This window comes from Prionailurus viverrinus, chromosome F1 (assembly GCF_022837055.1).
Source record: "Prionailurus viverrinus isolate Anna chromosome F1, UM_Priviv_1.0, whole genome shotgun sequence".
Taxonomy (NCBI): domain Eukaryota; kingdom Metazoa; phylum Chordata; class Mammalia; order Carnivora; family Felidae; genus Prionailurus; species Prionailurus viverrinus.
In genome coordinates, this window is record NC_062577.1 from 20,778,731 (window position 1) to 20,796,942 (window position 18,212).

The 18,212-nt window shown below is 37.1% G+C and overlaps 1 protein-coding gene across 3 annotated transcripts in view; it reads left to right on the plus strand.

Moving 5' to 3' along the window:
• TRMT1L (tRNA methyltransferase 1 like) overlaps nt 1–15,950 on the plus strand; it is a 41,868-nt gene extending 25,918 nt beyond the window's left edge. For 2 of the 3 annotated variants that reach the window (XM_047839964.1, XM_047839966.1), the window contains 5 exons: nt 9,407–9,485; nt 11,761–11,924; nt 12,436–12,498; nt 14,151–14,277; nt 14,379–15,950. In XM_047839964.1, coding sequence (XP_047695920.1) covers nt 9,407–9,485; nt 11,761–11,924; nt 12,436–12,498; nt 14,151–14,277; nt 14,379–14,631 — 686 coding nt within the window. In that variant the 3' untranslated portion in view covers nt 14,632–15,950. The remainder of the gene's footprint in view (nt 1–9,406; nt 9,486–11,760; nt 11,925–12,435; nt 12,499–14,150; nt 14,278–14,378) is intronic. The other variant, XM_047839965.1, reaches the window with a different exon arrangement.
• Nucleotides 15,951–18,212: the final 2,262 nt, after the last annotated feature.

The following is an 18,212-nucleotide window of genomic DNA, read 5'->3' on the forward strand; positions in this document are numbered from 1 at the left end:
ATCTCATTGTAGTTTTGATTTGCATTTCCCTGAGTGATGTTGAACATCTTTTCATGTGTTGGCCATCTGTATGTCTTCTTTAGATAAATGTTTGTTCAAGTCTTCTGCTCATTTTTAATTGAGTTATTTGGATTTTTTTGGTATTGAGTTGTGTAAATTCTTCATATATTTTGGATACTAACCCTTTATCATATATGTCATTTGTAAATATCTTCTGCCATTCCGTAGGTTACCTTTTAGTTTTGTTGGTTGTTTCCCTCAGTGTGCAGGTTTTTATTTTGATGTAGTCCCAATAGTTTATTTTTGTATTTGTTTCCCTTGTCTCAGGAGACATATTTAGAAGGATGTTGTTATGACCAGTTTCAGAGAAATTACTGCCTCTGTTTTCTTCTAGGATTTTTATGGTTTCGAGTCTCACATTTAGGTCCTTAATTCACTCTGAGTTTATTTTTATGTATGATATAAGAAGGTAGGCCACTTTCATTCTTTCCCATGTAGCTATCCAGTTTTCCCAACGTCATTTGTTGAAGAGACTGTTTTTCCATTGCATATTCTTGCCTCCTTTGTTAAAAATTAATTTACCTTATATTTGTGGGTGTTTTTTTTGGGCTTTCTATTCTGTTCCATTGATCTCTGTGTCTTTTTTTTTTTTTTTCCAATACCATACTGTTTTGATTACTACAGCTTTGTAATATAACTTGAAATCTGGAATTGTGATAACTCTAATTTTGTTTTTCTTTTTCAAGATTGCTTTGGCTACTCAGGGTCTTTTGTGGTTCCATGCAAATTTTAGGATTGTTTATTATAGTTCTGTGGAAAATGCTGTTGGTATTTTGATAGGGAGTCATATTTAAAAAAATTTTTTTTAAAGTTTATTTATTTGAGAGAGAGAGAGAGAGAGAGAGAGAGAGAGAGAGAGGACAAGAGAGAGCACAGGAGGGGCAGAGAGAGAGGGAGAGAGAGAGAGAATCCCAAGCAGGCTCCACACTGTTGGTGCAGAACCCCACATGGGGCTTGATGTCAAAAACCATGAGTTCGTGACCTGAGCCAAAATCAAGAGTCAGACATTTTAACCAACTGAGACACCCAGAAGCCCTCATAGGGATCACATTTAATCCGTAGATTGCTTTGGGTAATATGGTCATTTTAACAATATTTGTTCTTGCAATCCATGAGCATGGATTTCCGTTTCTTTGTGTCATCTTCAGTTTCTTTCATCAGTGTTTTATATTTTTCAGAGAACAAGTCTTTAACTTCTTTGGTTAAGTTTATTCTTAGGTATTTTGTGATTTTTTTTTTTGTACAGTTGTAAATGGGATTGTTATCTTAATTTCTCTTTCTGCTACTTAAATAAGTGTATAGAAATGCAGTGGATTTATGTACATTCATTTTATATCCCACAACATTACTGAATTCATTTACCAAGTTCTAGCGGTTTTTTTGGTATAATTTTTTGGGGTTTTTTGTATATAGTATCATGTCATCTGGAAACAATGAAAGTTTTACTTCTTCCTTACCAATCTGGATGCCTTTTGTTTCTTTTTGTTGTCTGATTGCTGTGGCTAAAGCTTCCAGTATTATGTTGAATGAAACTGGCAAGAGCAGACATGCTTGTCTTCTTGACCTTAGGGAGAAAGCTCTCAGTTTTTCCCCACTGAGTATGATGTTAGCTGTGAGTTTTTCATATAAAGCCTTTATGTTTCCTCTAAACCTACTTTGTTGAGGGGTTTTGTTTTGTTTTGTTGTTTTAGTTTATTTTGAGAGGGTGGGGGGAGGGGGAGACAGAGGATCCAGAGCGGGCTCTGTGCTGACAGCGGAGAGTCTGATGTGGAGCTTGAACTCATGAATCATGAAATCATGACCTGAGCTAAAGTCGGGGCTTAACCAACTGAGCCACCTAGGTGCCCCGAGGGTGTCTGTGTGTGTGTGTGTGTGTGTGTGTGTGTGTGTGTGTGTGTGTTTTATTTATTTTGAGAGAGACGGAGAGAGCACAGTCAGGGGAGGGGCAGAGAGAGGGAGAGAAAGAATCCCATGCAGACTCCATGCTGTCATTGCAGAGCCCAATGCAGGGCTCCATCTCATGAACCATGTGATCATGACCTGAGCTGAAATCAAGAGCCACTGACTGAGCCACACAGGTGCTGCTCCTTTCAGCACTTGAAATAGGTCATTCCACTCCCTTTTGGTCTGCAAAGTTTCTGCTGAAAAAGCCACTGATAGGTTTATGGGGTTTCCTTTGTATGTAACTTTCTTCTTTGCTCATGATACTTTAAAAATTCTCTTTATCACTGCTTTTTGCCATTTAAATTACTGTGTGTATTCATGTACCTCCTTGGGTTGATTTTGTTGGGGCATCTCTGTGCCACCTGAATCTGGATATCTTTTTTCCACAGATTAGGGAAGTTTTCCACTATTTTTTCTTCAAATAAATTTTCTGCCCCTTTTTCTCCTCTTCTTCTGGGATCCCTATGATGTGAATGCTGTTGTGCTTGATGGAGTTGCTAAGTTCCCTAAGTCTGTTCTCATTTTGCAGAATTATTTTTCTCTCATCATTTGAGCTTGATTACTTTCCATTGCTCTATTTTCCAGATTGCTAATTTGTTCCTTTGCTTACTTTAGCCATCTAGTATATTTTTTATTCCATTTATTGTGTTCTTCATATCTGATTGGTTCTTTTTTATCTCTTTGTTAAGGGTCTCACTGATGTCCTTTGCTGTTTTTTCAAGACAAGTGACTATCTTTATGATCATTATTTTTAATTCTCTTTTAAGAATATTACTTCTATCTGTTTTGTATAGATCTCTTGCTGTGGTTTTGTCCTATCCTTTGATTTGGGACATATTCCTCTGTCTCCTTGTTTTGTCTCTGTGTCTATGTGTTAGGAAGGTCAGCTACATCTCCTGCTCTTGAAAGTAATTACCTTATGAGGAAAAGGTCCTGTAGTGCCCTGCAGTGTAATGCCCCTTTCACCAGAGCCCGGTGCTTCAGGCATGTCTTCTGTGTGTTAACACACCCTGCTGTTGTGTCCTGGCTGCTTTTCCCTTGAGTCCAGTCATCCACTGAGTCTCTATTTGCCTGTTATGGGCAGTGTTTGGTCCCCAGGATGGGGTGTGCAGTTTTAACAAGGTGCATGGCAGTCTGTTTGCAAAATGAGACCTGCAGGGACCCAGGGATGTATGGGTGGAGCGCACAATTTTAACAAGGTACATGAGGCTTCCAAAAAGCCTGTGTAGCTACTGCCACTGAAACTGAGGCCACACAAAACATATGGGTCAGGAGACCTAGTATTGCAAGGTTTGTACAAGTCTTCTAGGGGAGGGTACTTGCAGCCCTGGGACTGAGGCAGGTCCGGCTGGAGGGGTAGTGGTGTGGTGTAAGCAGGTTATGTAGTGAATGTCACTGGTTTCCACATAGCCATGTGTTTATGCTGAGGGTGGGACAGGGAGATTGTGCCTGACAGCTCTTTTGACCCTAGAGAAGTCCCTTGGCAATCCCTTCTCCTCCAGGACATGATCCAAAATGAGTAAACTACTCTCCCTCCCCATGTCCCAGGCATTTTCAAATTGCTGTTTCTACACTGAATCTCCATGGGCTTTTTTTAAGGACAGGGCTTTTTAAGGGCTCCATGCTCTCTTTAAGGGCAGGGACTCCACTTCCTGTTGCCCTCCAGGCTCTCCCAGAACCAAGTCCACTGATTTTTAAAATTCTGGGCTTTAAGTACCAATAGGTTTTAAGAACTGATGAAATTCAAAGCCAAACGTTATGGTTATCTGTCTTCATTGAGTGAGCTTCCTTCCAGGTGTAATCATCTGTTCCTCTCCCCATGGCAGATGGTGACACTGTTTTGCTCCCCACTGCATTTCTGCCCTTCCTACCCTCTTCAGTGTGGTCTCTTCTCTGCCTTTAGTGGTGGAGTTTGTTTTTCCAGTCTTCAGGTCATTTTCTGGGTTATGATGTAACTGTTATCTAGTTGTAGCCATGGGACGAGGTGAGCTTAACATTCCTCTTACTCTACCATCTTCCCAGCCCTGGAATATTTCTTTTCTTCTCTCTTTTAAACATTTATTTAGTTATTTTTGAGAGAGAGAGAGAGAGAGAGAGAGAGAGAGAGAGAGCAAGAGAGCTCATATACTCGTGAGCAGGCGAGGGGCAGAGAGAGAATCCCAAATAGGTACCATGCTGTTAGTGCAGAGCCTGACACAGGACTTGATTCCATGAACTGTGAGATCATGACTGAGCTGAAATTAAGAGTCAGACGCTTAACTGACTGAGCCACCCAGGCGACTCTTTTCTGTTCTCTTTTCTTTCTTTCTCTTTTCATAGGTGAGGTCCTTCCTTTCGAACTTACATTTTTTCCAACTTTATCCAGATACAGTTAACAAAAGCTGTGTCACTTTAAGATATACAATGTGTATCATTGATTTTATATATATATAGTGAACTGATTACCACAATAAGATTAGTTAACACTTTCATCACCTCACAGTTACCTTGTGTGTGTGTGATGAGAACATTTAAGATCTACTCTCTTAGCAAATTTCAGTTATATAGTATAGCATTGTTAATTACAGTCACCACACTGTACATTATTAGATCCCCAGAACTTCTTCTCTTTATAACTGAAAGTTTGCAGCCTCTTACCAACATCTCTTCATTTCCCCTGCCCCCAGGTCTTGGCAAACACCAGTCTACTCTTTTTTTTGGAGTTCAACATTTTTAGATATCACATATAAATGAGATCATAAAGTATTTGATTTCTTTCAGCATAATGCCCTTAAGATTCATTCACGTCACAAATTGAAGGATTTTAATCTTTTTTTGTGGCTGAATAATATTCTATTATATATGTACCACATTTTCTTTTTTTTTTAATTTACTTTTTCTTTTTTGAGTATAGTTGACACACAATGCTACATTAGCTTTAGGTGTACAACTTAGTGATTTGACAAATTTATACATTATGCCACAAATATAGCTACCATCTGTTCCAGTACATCACCATTACAGTATCATTGATTGTATTCCTTATGCTGTGTCTTTTATTCCCTTGACTTATTCATTCCATAACTGGAGGCCTGGAGGCCTGTATTTCCCTTTCCCCTTCACCCATTTGGCCCAGCCTCCCATCCCCTCCCCTCTAGCAACCATCAGATTTTCTCTGTATTTATAGGTCTGACTCTGCTTTTTGTTTGTTTTTTCATTTCTAGGGCTTTTTTTAGATTCCACTTGTGAGTGGAATCATTTGTCTTTCTCAGTCTGACTTACTTCATTTAGCATAACACACTTTAGGTCCATCCAGGTTGTCTCAAATGCTACAATGTTGTCTTTTTTATGGCTGTGTAATGTTCCATTGTGTGTGGAGATATGGAGATGTACATATATCTCCATAATTTGGCTATTTGTAAATTTGGCTATTGTAAATAATGCTGCAGTAAACAGAGAGATGCATATATCCTTTCGAATTAGTGATTTTGTATTCTTTCGGTAAATACCTAGTAGTGGAATTATTGGAGCATATAGTATTTCTACTTTTAATTTGGGGGGGAACTCCCATACTGTTTTCCAGAGTGACTATACCAGTTTACTTACTATTTCTTGTCTTTTTGAGTTTAGTCATTCTGACAGGTGTAGAGTGATATTATGGTTTTGATTTGTTTCCCTGATGATTAATGATGTTGAACATCTTTTCAAGTGTCTGTTGGCCACTTGTATGTCCTCTTGGAAAAACGTCTATTCAGGTCTTCTGCCCATTTTTTATTCAGATTGGTTTTTTTCGGTGTTGAGTTGTAGAAGTTCTGTCTGTATATTGGATATTAACCCTTTATTGGATATATCATTTGTAAATATTTCTCTAATTCAGTAGGCTGAATTTTTTTGTTTGTTGTTTCCTTTGCTATGCAAAGCTTTTTATTTTGATGTAGTCCTAATAGTTTATTTTTGCTTTTGTTTTCCTTGTCTCAGGAGATGTATCTAGAAAAATGTTGCTACAGCTAATATCAGAGAAATTACTGCCTGTGCAGTCTTCTAGAAGAGATGGTTTCAGGTCTCACATTTAAGTCTTTAATCCATTTTGTGTTTATTTTTGTGTATGGTGTAAGAAGGTGGTTCAGTCTCATTCTTTTACATATAGATGTCAAGTTTTTCCAGCACCATTTTTTGAAAAGACTGTCTTTTTCCCATTGTATATTCTTGCCTCCTTTGTCATAGATTGACCATGTAATTGTGAGTTTATTTCTGGACTCTATTTTGTTCCATTGATCTATGTGTCTATTTTTGCGTTATTTTTTCTCGATAATTTTCTTCTCAAAGTCTCTTTTCTGTCTTCCAGGAAATAATTTTAGCTATATATTGGATCTTCTAGATTGATCCTCTGTTTTATTTTAATAATCCTATTCATTTCTTTGGCATTTAGTTCTCCTTTATAGCTATCCCTGATTGTTACTTTCCAACTCTTCTTTTTAAATTTTTGTCATTTTGTCTTTTTTAAAGTTACTTCATATTTTCTTATTATTTCTTTTTTAATAGTGTCCTATTCTTATTTCACAAGAATCTTGGTTCAGCCTTATCCAAGATTAACTTCATCTTTTGGAATGAGGAAGCACAGAGCCTGGTTGTGGGTATTAGAGAAGGAAATCTAGGGGTCTTAATTGAACCCCTTCAAAATTTTTAGCTAGACCTCTTTTTTGCAGTACCAACCCTATACCCATCTTTCGAGATGATCAGTACCTTCAATTCTCAGCTCTTTCTGGAGTCCCACAACACTAGCGGGCTTGCTGTTTTGTTGGTAGCCTTCTGCCCATCTAATCTGTGCTAAGAATATTGGTTATAGTTGAGTATATTTTATATTCAGGGGAGGATAGATTTTTTAGTCTTGTATAATTGTTGCTGTTATTTTGTTTTTCTGTTCCCTATTTTTCTGTATTGTAATTTGGTTCTCTGTCGTGGTAGATCTCAAATGTCTGATGGTCTTGGTGCTCACTGAAAGTTGTTTGGAAGCACTGGAGTCAGGGCTTGTAAACTGATGGATTTTACCGTATGTAATGAGAAGGCACCAGTTTGTCTTGTCACTAGAGGACCCCCCAAATGACAATGAATAATACGTATTCAGTCTTTTTTCTTGGATTGGTAATTTTTTCTAGAAAAATCTTTGAATCTTCCACCAGCCTTCTAGGAGCCATGTTGGGTAAAGGAGACTTGGAAGATCTTACATTTATGATGTCTTTTACTTAATGCCTCTTTTCCTAAACCTCCTTATTCTCAACTGTGACTGCTGCCCCTGTTCCAGATCCTCAGTGGTTCAGCCTTACCCAAGATTAACTTCATCTTTTGGAACGAGGAAGCACAGAGCCTGGTTGTGGGTATTAGAGAAGGAAATCTAGGGGTCTTAATTGAACCCCTTCAAAATTTTTAGCTAGACCTCTTTTTTGCAGTACCAACCCTATACCCATCTTTCGAGATGATCAGTACCTTCAATTCTCAGCTCTTTCTGGAGTCCCACAACACTAGCGGGCTTGCTGTTTTGTTGGTAGCCTGTCTGCCCATTTCAGGCTTAGGCTTTAGCATTCTCTGGCCTGCTAAATCAGTTATCCCCTTGTGTACCTTATTTCCACTTCTAAAATTTTACTGACCTCTCTCATCATCTTGTTACTTTCTCCCAATTTATTTATCGTTTGGTTCGATTTTTATTCCTTTGTTCTCATTTTAATAATGCTTTAGGAGACAGCAGAGATAAAGTACACGTTTAATCCATTGCATTTAAATAGAAGTCTCCAAATATTTTTAATTCCTCATCTAGAATTGTCTTCACAGCCTATATAACAGTGACCTAGACATAACTAGTTTTCTTTCTTTATTCCTTCGTTTTTTGCTACTAGTAACTTGAAATGATAGCCCTGACCTGTCAAAGAGGGAATTTGCTATTGCTGACCTAGCACTTAGAAATCCTAGGTAAGGGGCTTGGGAAAGACATAGGTCGCTATGATGGGAGCATTTTGTAGATGCATCAAGAAACAAACTGACTAATAATTCATGTGTGTGCTGCCGCCTGCCTGTGGTAAGTGGGTATAACTGAAAGAACTGTAAATATAAATTACCCTAATTTGGATAATACTGCCTATAGTTTTGTAGTTTAGTTATTTAATGGTTCCAGGAAAGACTTCTTGAATATATTCATATAACGTTGGAACATAGTTCTCAACAAATGTAATGTTGATGATAAGGCTTAGAGTTCAATAATACTGAAAAGTCGATCTAATAGAAACAGTGAGGGAAGAAGCCTTTAAGTAAATCTAAAATAAGATCTCGTATCTGTGCATTATGGCATTTAATTACGTTGAGTAACAGTGATGTTGGATAGCAATGGGCTATAGACCTATGGCCCTACCAAGTAATTCTGAGTTCTGAATATATCTAGAACTGATTGATCAGATCAGGCCATTCCAAGAAAGTGGATGATAACCTAGGAATGCCCTGGGGGAAGTCAGTTGGAGAGAGTCTGATTTAAAATGACTATTCTGGGACTTAAGTGAACTGAACAGTCCATAGTAAAATACTGCCCCATTTTTGGAAACTAAGAATAATGCTAGTCTTTCCCCAATTTCCTTGTGATTATAAAGTCTCACACTGTTCTTTAAACTGAATTAAGATTCTTCTAATCTATTTGGGGGGCTGAATATGAATCAAGCCTAAGGAGTAATTTGTTTTCTTTCCAAATGCAGAAGTAACTAATGAGAAATGTCTTTATTTTGATGGGATGTTGGTTACATTTATTAAAACTCAACCTTTTCACATAACACGTATAAATTTTATTGCATACAATTTATACCCCAGTTGATTTTAAAATTTTTTTTTTTTTCAATGTTTATTTATTTTTGGGACAGAGAGAGACAGAGCATGAACGGGGGAGGGGCAGAGAGAGAGAGGGAGACACAGAATCGGAAACAGGCTCCAGGCTCTGAGCCATCAGCCCAGAGCCCGACGCGGGGCTCGAACTCACGGACTGCGAGATCGTGACCTGGCTGAAGTCGGACGCTTAACCGACTGCGCCACCCAGGCGCCCCCACAGTTGATTTTAAATGAGTATCTTGTGGACTTCTAGACTTTCTCCTACTTAAATTGTTTCATGTAGCATAGTGACTAAACCCTAGTAGAAGTTTTGCCTCTAATAAGCCATTTGACCTGGATTTCTATGACCTCTCAAGTTTTAATTCTCTGATCTGGATAATTGAGATTTTAACACTACCTACTTCAAAGAGTTGTAAGGATTAAATTTTTTAAATGCATAAAATACTTAGCATAATACCTGGCACATAGTAGATCCTCATTATATAGTAGCTGCAAATTATTATTAACAATTACTATTTACATTGTCATTTCTCCTTTGAGTTCTCTTTTTATATTTTCACAGAAAACCCATATAGACAGCTGCCCTGTAACTGTCATGGAAGCATGCCTGGAAAGACAGCAATAGAACTTGGACCTCTATGGTATGTGCTTAAGCATAAGAATATACAGATGGTTCCTGACTTAGGATTTTTTGACTCTATAGTGGTGCAAAAGCGATACACATTCAATAGAAAGTGTATTTCAAATTTTTCATTTTAATCTTTTCCCATGCTACCAATATACAATACGGGTCCTCTCTCATGATGCTGGCAAGTAGTATTAAGTCACAGTTCCCAGCCAGGCAAACGATCATGAGGATCAACAACCAGTACACTTAACAACCATTCAGTTTTTCCACTTTTAATATAATCAATAAATCATATGAAATAATCAACACTTTATAAAGTAGACATTGTGCTGAATATTTTTTGCCCAACTGTTAAGTGTTCTGAGAATGTTTAAGGTAGTTAGGTTATGCTATGATGTTCAGGAGGTTAGTTCTAGTACATGCATTTTCAGCTTGTAATGGGTTTATCGAGACATAATTCCGTCATAGGAATTATGTTAAGGAAGGCCAGTATTCAAAATTGATTTACATATTGATTTATTATGTGTGGTAAAAGAACAAATTTAATTTTTTTTTAAGTCTAGGTAAATAATTATAATTCTTCTACCCCTGTGAACCTAAAGTGTTTTCTGTTTTTTCTATACCATTATTCTCACAAGTTTGTGACACTGCTAAGAGATGGTGAGATCAAAAAGAGCCTGGCAGATCTGCAAACTAGATCATTCATTTCTGAATTAGTAAGAATGAGGCTTTTTTCAGCTGACAGTTTGCAGAACTAGGATGTGATTATGAAATGATCACCGTAACTTCTTATAGAAGAGTCAACTGATATAAGAAGTCTTCAAGAAATTAGTTTTAAGTGAGAAGGACATGTGAACGTACATGCTTTTGTTTTAGGTAAAGCTGTTTAGATGGGACTCACCTGCAAAGATTTCCTCACTCAGAGCCATTGTTCATGTCTTTACTCTCATGCACACTCTTCCCCTTTCCCCAGATCCAGTTCAAATTGTGTCCTCTTTGAAGTTTCCGGTGTTTCACCCAAAATTTCTAAATCCCATTTTAGTAAATCTCACATTGATCATTCATTTGACACTTTAAAGTCATACATCTTTTCATATGTATTTGCTAACCAAATAGTAATAGCTCATTCATTGAGGATATACTTAGGATTTTCTGTGTGCTATCTCATTAATTCCCATAACAAGACTGAAAAATTTTATTTTCTATTTTGTGATGAAGAATAAGAGACTCAAAAGCAGTAATTACTCAAGATTACATAGATAGTAAGTGGTGGAGCCAGCATGTGAATTCAGGCTTATCTGACTTGGAATTTCATATTCTGTCCATTATACCGGTCATTCTCAAATTAAATGGGAAGTCGATGAGACTTACCCTTGTGCCGTTTTTTAACTGAATCACCATCACCACTGTAATTCTCCTATACCTACTCCTGTCCCACCCCACTTTACCATACACAAGGTGGATTAAGATTTACTGACAAGAATATGCATTATGAAAACTTATGTTTCACACTGTGTGCCTGTCTAGGTCCTATCTAGATTTATAGGCTTTTATAGGGTAAACACTGTCTTTTATACTTTGGTATATCTTCCACACCCGTATGTACCACAGGGCTAGTAGTCTTTCACACCTTACCTGAGGGCTCAATAAATTCTTTGTTGATTTACTGTGAGTGAAATTTCCACAACTAATCCCACTAACTTAGAGAAATAACATGATAAAAGGTGTGGGCAAATAGAAAGTAATTTTAAATTAAACCATAAATTCTTGTGACGCCTGGGTGACTCAGTTGGTTAAGCATCCAACTTCGGCTCAGGTCATGATCTCACGGTTCGTGAGCTCAAGCCCCTCATTGGGCTGTGCTGACAGCTCAGCGCCTGGAGCCTACCCTACTTCAGATTCTGTGTCTCCCTCTCTCTCTGCCCCTGTCCCCCTCTCAAAAGTAAACATTAAAATAAATCATAAATTCTTTAATTTCAGCATTTACTCCATCCTATAAATTAAGTTAGTTGTGATTAAATTATGGAGACTTTTTTTTTTTAAGTTTATTTATTTTGAGAGAGAACATGTGTGGTGGAGGGCAGAGAGGAAGAGAGGATACCAAGCAGGCTCTGCACTCAATGTGCAGAGCCTGATGGGGGCTCAAATTCACGAACCATGAGATCATGCCCTGAGCCAAAATCAAGAGTGCTAGCCAACTGAACCACCCAGGTGCCCTGAGACTTTTATTTTTAATAGACATTTCTCAAAGCCAGTTCTCTGTATTTTTTTTTTTTTTTCTTTTCCAGGTCAAGTTCCCTTTTCAATACTGGATTCCTCAAAAGAATGCTATTTGAATCTCTTCACCATGGTTTAGATGACATTCAGACCCTAATAAAGACATTAATCTTTGAATCAGAGTGTACTCCTCAAAGTCAGTTTTCAGTTCCTATGCCTTCAAATCTCAAGCAAGGTGACATTTACATTCAGGGCCTGAAATGAGTAACAATTTTATTAAAATATACATATATTTTTTTCTCATTTTAGTAGACTAAAAGAACTAAAAGTCTGTTGTGGTTTTACTATCCTATACCTGCTTTGTACAGAGAGAAACCTTGGGTAATTCTGAGAATAGTGTGGTCGGAAATTTTCGTAATATCCATCGAGACACAAAAGCTGTACACTTTCACTCATTACAACTGTTTTTTGTCCTTTATTTTCTCTTTGGTATAAAATAGGCTTTTGTAGTTTTATCTGGCTGTTGATACAAGGGTGGGCCTATTAGACATTCTAGTTAAGTCATTAAAAGCAGCAGCTATTGTTAGGCAGTTAAAAATGTAAACCTTGTAGCCTGTTTTTACCACAGAATCTCGTATTTCATAAAAGCAGTGTGTATAGAATTTCGTAAGCTTTTATTTAAAGTTTGAATTGTTGCTTAAGGTCATTCTGTAAAATATTTTGTTATTCCCATGTTTTTATTTTAGAAGAATGTGGTGTGTTTATTAAAACTACAGATGATACCACACCAGATAACTACACTGCACAAGGTATGTATATGTCCGTTTGTGTATATATGTAAATATGTATGTATTAGTGCAAAAACGCAGTTAGAAGGGCAGGAAGAGATTGCTCTGGTGGCCTACTTTAAAATGCTTCTTTACCGTATTATACTGACAACATAACTATAGTAAAACTTGTTTATCTGGCATTTGCACAGTTCAGAATTTCTATTAACATGTACTTGTTCACATCTCTAATATATGGTGATCCCCTTGAAAGAACTAGAAGACCTTGAAGAACCATGTGAACCAAACTAAGCTCAAATTATATTTGATACAGTAATATTCAGTTTTATTCTTTTAAACTTTCTCATCAACATATATCACAATTCCATCAACCATAAGACCCTGTTCTCTAGCCATGAAGAATTTACTATATAGCCTTTCTTATAATTTGGGATGTGTGCATGCACACTTTAAAATATGGTTGTATTAGGGATTACAAATTCAAATCCAAAGGATTTTAAGATTTATGTCAGTGTCTTAATGTCTAAGGTTTTGTTTTGCTCTTTAAAAGCTTAGATTCTAAATGTGTTTTGAACACTAATAAAAAGAACTAGATAGCGTTAAGACAGAGGAACAGAACAATGCCCTTTCATGTCACTAATGTCATTTCACAATTACAAAGCTAAAATATGTTCCCAATTTTCAGAAATCATACTTCTTTCCACATTGATCTTTTATTACTAACTTTTGAGAATTTAAATACTTGCCTGAGATAGAAATACATTTTTCTTGTAAGTTTAAGGTCAGATGACTAAAGTTAGAGTAAGATTTTGTCAAAGTAAATTGAGACCATTGTTGTAATAATTGTTCACAAGCACTGAAATTCTGAAGAGGAGAGTTTTGCTGTAAATTGGGTGATTTCAAGTGCCTCAGTTAATGCACGTACAATATTCCTTTGCTTGTTTGTGCTACCTGTGAGAAGTAAAACTTGCCACCTTTTATAAAGTGAGGATTTGGTGGGGAGAGGGGATAGATTTGTTTTGCTTTCAGTGTGTCTAAGTGCTCATTTTTTGTGTAAGTAGCCCAGGCTAACATGACCCCTATACTGGAGGACAGTCGGACGGCCACATCCAGCCAGCATCGGAGGATACAGTGGCTGACAGGGTTGAAATGTCAGTGAATGACAAAGGACAGAATTACAATTTTTTATTAGTTGCTCAACATTTTAGTGTTGATCTTCAAAGCCAAGAAAACTTCAACTCCTTTTAATAGTATATGGTTTAATAACTACTAAATGCTCCTTCCAATGGTCATGTTTAGTTGGCATCTTCAACTAATTTGCTAACATTCACAATTCTACTTAATCCTCAATTGGGAGAGTAAAGGCATTATGGTACATTGCAATAAGCATTGGATTTAAGAGCATCATTTTACTCCTGTTTGTTGTGTAACCTCAGCCAGGCCACTCACCTTCAGCAGGGGTGTCTTAAATCCTTTTTAGAATAAAGTAAAATATAAGTTTTAAAAATAAAGTCTCTGAGCTGGTCTTATATATAAAGAGAATCAGACTAATCTCTGGGTTCTCAAAAATTATTATAAGATTGATCAATATTTAAATCTTTCACAATAGAAAATATCAGGCCAAAAAGAGTCATTATTAAGGTGTTCTGATTTTTTGTATGTGTATGTTTCAGGAAAAAGAAAAGGTAATGAAACAGTCACAACTTTAGCCAAAAGGCAAAAGACTGATGTCAGTACTGAACATCCTCCCTTTTATTACAACATCCACAGACACAGCATTAAAGGAATGAATATGCCAAAGTAAGACAACCAGTGAATGGCAAAATGTATATGTTATATTTTAATGACATTGTGATTTACATAAAAATACAGAACCTTTTTTTTTCCTTTCCTTCCTGCAGGTTGAAAAAGTTTTTGTGCTATCTTTCTCAAGCAGGCTTTCGAGTGAGCCGAACTCATTTTGACCCAATGGGTGTTCGTACAGATGCACCTCTGATGCAATTTAAATCGATCCTTTTAAAGTACAGCACCCCTACATACACGGGAGGACAGTCGGAGGGCCACGTCCAGCCAGCATCGGAGGATACAGTGGCTGACAGGGTTGAAATGTCAATGAATGACAAAGCAGAAGCAAGCAGTTGCAGAAGATGGTAAATGTAGTCAAGAGTTACTCCAGATGTCTGTCTAGATGGCCTGGTAGTTCTCTATACCAACTGTAGTTCTTTTTCTATTCTTTTAATTCAGTGGTGTAAAAATAAAAACCAGTGCTGTTTTCATTCAGAAAATTAGCAGTTTCTAACTTAGCTAGTTTGGGAGCTGTGCTTTCCAGTTTTTTCTTATTGTAAAGAAAACTTAAAATTTTAATGAAAACATTTCATATGAAGCCAGGTTTATGACTGAGATCACCCTACCATTTAGTAACTCAGAAAACTTTCACTTGCAAAGTGTTTGGAATTTTATGTATGTTATGGAACCATCCTTTACTGTTCTTAATCACATGTCTACTTAAACTGATTCATGTCTTTCTGTTTAAGCACACAAAATGAAGCCAAAAGCCTTTTACGTATTACCCTAAATAGAACAATGCCCTTTCATGTCACTAACATTATTTCACAATTACAGAGCTAAAATGTGTTCCCAATTTTCAGAAATCATACTTCTTTCCACATTGATCTTTTAATTTATTACTAGCTTTTGAGAATTTAAATACTTGTCTGAGATAGAAATAAGTTTTTCTTTTAAGTTTAAGGTCAGGTGACTTAAGTCAGAGTAAGAGTTTGTCAAAGTAAATTGAGACCATTGTTCTAATAGTTGTTCATAAGCACCGAAATTCTGGAGAGTTTTTGCTGTAAATTAAATCGGGTGATCTCAAGTGCCTCAGTTAATGCACGTACAATATTCATTTGCTTGTTTGTGCTACCTCTCAGAAGTAAAACTTGCCACCTTATGAACTTACGAAGTAAGGATTTTGGGGGGGGGGGGTGGGAGACAGATTTGCTTTGTTTTTGGGTGTGTGTATGTGCTCATTTTTTTGTATAAGTAGCCCAGGCTAACATGACTATGAAAATTAGTAGAAACTCCATTAATAAATTTTGTTCTTGCTTCATTTGAATGTAAAAGTTTGGATAACAGGATTTGGTATAAAATTTAGATTTTTGTCTCAAGGACTTAATCCATATTTACCCTGAATTATTTTTTAGAGGAAGTAACTTTTTATCTGAGCATAAAGTTTGGGGGATGGAGAAGAGTTATAACTGAAAAGGTTTTAAATACACTATGGAAGAAAAAAAGCACACCCATGACATATTTAAAATTCCAGGGAGTGAGATCAACATAGTAGATGAGCAGAAATAAAAAAAATTCTTTGTGTTATTATAGCATAGTCCTAGGAGGATGTGTTTTCTCCCATTAGTAGAATCATATTTAAATAAACGAACAGGTGAACTGCGAGTGATATACTAGAATGACCCCCCCAAAAAACCCTGTGACTTTTGCCAGTTAAAATTATTACAAATGAGCACAAAAAGAAATAAAAGTTATGACTTTTTTGTTTATATACTTAAAAATTACTATAAATCCACAAGGCAAATCAGCGCTTGGACCATCTGTACATATTGTTAAATTGAGTATCCGTCTCAAATCTTGCCAAATGCTTATCAGCATGACATATTTTGATCAGTGATAACGTTGGGCTTTATGCCAGGAGCCTAATTTGATAGAGAAATAATATATAAATTACTGTTATTTAAAATATATGTTATGTTTTAATTTCACATACACAGATTTTCCAAAGAAAGGTGTGGTGAGAAGTAGTCAGGAACTCTGTTAAGGTAATGTTATCAACCTAAAGAGGAAATACTTTTAAAATTCCAAATAATGCTACATTAGCGCCTTGTCCCCATTAACTACTGTGGTAGTTTGGGGCATGCAGATGTTGAGTGCATTGTAAAATAGTATCAGTTGTATTGCTCCATTAAATTTTGATTAATACAAGCAGCCAGTTTTTACTCTACCATCAGGAAACCAGTGTGTTGACTCTGCTAGCTGCTTACGTCACTACTCTAACCATACACTCGAGAAATAGAAGAAGAAAGGAAGATATGGGGTTGGGAGCCAACGTGGTGGATTTGGGTTAAAACCCCGTTTATCACCTGAATTCAACCAGACTCCACTCTGAATAAATGCATGATGTTCTGGTTTCCAGAAATCAGAACTTAAGACCAGTTCAGTAATCCCAAAAGGTCTAGGAATTTCTTTCCTCGGTGCATAATTGCTCTGGCAAATGGCCCAGGTTACTCTGGAGAAGGCTAAGAGGAAAATACCTATCATAGCCTTGTGATGTTTTGGCAGGGTCCTTTCTCAAAGTGCTCTGAAAATACGAATTAAATCAGGCCTGGGAATTGCTAAGGTATCATGACAACTATTGTGGCTCAAGTCAGACCTGTAGTTTTCAGTTATATAAATCAAGTAGGGCCACTCTGGCCCTTTAGATCACATGACCAATTAGCCAAAGCCAAAAAAATCCTATGTCAGACTATACTGATCATCCTGTCAGTCCTACTGCCTGTTATAGTAACTCTAACTATGTACACCTTTCTGGGCCAGCAGTTAAGGGAACTAAGTTTCTGACACACTGCTGCTTGGGCAATGTCCACTGAATAATCATCTTCCACAGGCATCCCTGGCCAATTGACATACTATTCAAGGATGCCCTGCTCACCACTGTATTTCCTAAGCCTAGGTAAAGAGAGCTGACCAGACTCTTGTGAGATATATAGTGAGACAGTGGTGAGCAGATCACACATAATACATTCTCTCCAATATTCCCCCTTTTAAGTCTTTGATTTCCTTTCTCTACATTATATCACAGCATTTCTAGCATCTTCCCTCCAGTTTAGATGAGCCAGTCCTGAGTTTTTCTTTCAGTCAGTAAACAGAGCCACATCCCACAACATCCCACAAGCTGACAACTGAGCCAGAATTTCGGGTACAAGTGTACCCATATCAATAATTTAACCCAATTTAAAATTACATTCCTGCAAGACCCAACATAGTCTATTTCCACGGGTATACTCCACATATTAGTATATATGATCAAAAAAGCATTCTTTCAGGTCCCCAAGGACATGCTGGGATCTGACTCTATATCCTGCATGCAATAAAGGATTGTAGCTACCTATACAGCAAACGGGCTGCTTTTTGCAAGGTAACTAACACCTTGAAGTGCACTTAAGGGGTCATCTGCCAAGGCAGCAGACATCCAAGGGGCTTCTTCCATTTTCAGTGAGGGTTAGTGGCGTTAAGGATTTAGGATACTCATTCATCCAAATCTTTCCAAAATTTTTATTCCAATTCAAAGAATATTGCTGTTTACTGACCAGTATCTTTACTCTCACTTGAAAGACTCCACCACACAGCAAATTCAGCCAATTTACTAGAACAAACTTTCTATCCAGTATCTCAGGCTTAAAGCTACAGGGGAGGTTGGAAAAGTGAGCACCTCACAATTTTAGTCTCCATACAGACATTGATTTTTCCTCTTTAGGGAATTCACAAAGCCCAGGAAGAGGTTACAAAGGCTGAACATCTTTAAAAAAAAAAAAAGTGGGGGCACCGGAGTGGCTCAGCTCAGTCTATTAAGTGCCCAACTCTTGATTTCAGCTCAGGTCATGATCTCAGTTTGTGGGTTCCAGCCCCACATCACGCTCCGTGATGACAGTGCAGAGCCTGCTTGG